We start from the raw sequence: 1,925 nt of genomic DNA, 5'->3' as shown, positions 1-1,925 counted from the left end.
AACTGTGAGACTGCACATCAAATCGCAATAAAATATGGGTATTGTATATAACAGATTATCCAAAAAGAGTTATATTAGTAAGGCGGCATGTCCTGATCTAGTCAGTCATCGATCGATTCCCAAACCGTTAACACGTCAAAACGTGGAATTCCTGATAGCTCTGGGTCTAAAAGTGACACCTTTTGGAAGAGGAATTTCCAACGAATAAAACTACGGTTCTGCTGTTTCGTTGTCTGCTGCGTACCATGGAGGAGGAAATCTTGAGCATTCAAATACCCGTCACCTTCGATGAGTCGATCGCTCACCAAGAAATACATGCACACAAGCCGTATGCGTCATCAACTTTTAACAACAGCGACGAGATTTGCATCACCGTTCAGCATCAGGATTTATGCATATTACCAAGCAAGAGTTCGCTGCATATCTCGGGAAAATTGGTCAAATCAGATGGCAGTCCAGCAGCGGTTACAACCCTGGTCAACAATGCCATCTGCCATCTGTTCGAAGACGTACGGTACGAGCTAAACGCTGTAGAGATTGACAAATGCAAAAACGTTGGTCTAACCAGTCTGCTGAAGGGTTTCGCTTCGCTCAACCCTGGTCAGAGTTGGCTTATGGAAAATGCTGGATGGCTCGATGTTCGAGAAACGAAAAAATTAACTGACGCCGATGGCAACTTCGATGTGGTTGTTCCCTTGAGCATGATATTGGGATTTGCCGAAGACTATCGCAAGATCATCGTCAACGCGAAGCATGAGCTGATTCTCACAAGATCAAAGAGCGATTCAAATGCCATTGTTCAAAATCAAGACGAAGACTTTCGAGTCGTGATCGATTAAGTGGAATGGTTAGTACCGTACGTGAGGCTTTCGGATCAACGAAAAATTGCTCTGTTGAATTTCATCGAGAAAGATACACCTGTCTCCATGAGCTTCCGCAGTTGGGAGATGTACGAATATCCTCTGCTACCGGCAACCACGAAACACGTGTGGACTGTAAAAACGTCCACTCATTTGGAGAAACCGCGATTCGTTATTCTCGGTTTTCAAACGAATCGAAAAAACAAAGCCGACAAAAATGCCAGCCATCTTGATCACTGTAACATCACCGACGTCAAGCTCTCCTTGAATTCCGATTATTATCCGTACGGTAACCTGAACCTGGACATGAGTCATAATCGCTTCGCACTGCTGTACGAGATGTATGCCAACTTCCAGGCTACGTACTACGGCAAGGAACCCGAACCTTTGTTGACAAAGAGCGAATTTCTACAGTACGAACCTCTGATATTCATCGACTGTTCGAAACAAAATGAGGCTCCGAAATCTGGACCGGTTGACATTCGTATCGAATTTGAGGCTAAAAATAACTTTTCCGCCGGTACATCTGCCTATTGCTTAATTTTACGCGATCGTATAATCGAGTATAATCCGCTGAGTGGTGGGGTGAGAAAATTGGTATAAAAACCTTGAAGGCTGCGATTTTCGATTTAGTCTTATTCACGATGGAGTTCATAGTTGACGTGCAAGGATTCAACAGACCAGGCCCTGGTTTTACGCCAAAAGAGTTGGCAGTTATATCAGTCAACGAAGAAACTAACCCGTCAATTTTTCTCTTCCAACCGCCGTACGATTGAAATTCTTTACTCGCTCCGTTTAAGAGCGAAAATTTGTGGCTGTCACGGAATTATCACGGGTTATCCTGGGAAGGCGGTGACGTACCTCTCGAGAAGCTTAATTTCACCGTCGAATGCGTGTCGCTGCGTGACGCGTCAACGGTTTACGTAAAAGGATTGGAGAAGAAGATTTGGCTGCAGAAAGTTCTAGGCGAAAACGTTGAAGTTGTCGATCTGATGGACTTGGGTTGTCCGTCGTTGCAAAAATTAAACAAAATGTCAAATACACATCCAAACTGTGCTGCTCAAA

The 1,925-nt window shown here is 44.2% G+C and overlaps 1 protein-coding gene across 1 annotated transcript; it reads left to right on the top strand.

Annotated features, from left to right (window-relative positions):
- The first annotated feature begins 245 nt into the window (after positions 1 to 245).
- LOC124416186 lies at positions 246 to 839 on the top strand. The gene has a single exon (XM_046897109.1). The coding sequence runs from the start codon at positions 246 to 248 to the stop codon at positions 837 to 839; it is 594 nt and encodes a 197-aa protein (XP_046753065.1).
- The last annotated feature ends 1,086 nt before the right edge of the window (positions 840 to 1,925 follow it).

Source organism: Diprion similis, chromosome 2 (assembly GCF_021155765.1).
Source record: "Diprion similis isolate iyDipSimi1 chromosome 2, iyDipSimi1.1, whole genome shotgun sequence".
Classification (NCBI taxonomy): Eukaryota; Metazoa; Arthropoda; class Insecta; order Hymenoptera; family Diprionidae; genus Diprion; species Diprion similis.
This window is presented reverse-complemented; position numbering and strand designations above follow the sequence as displayed.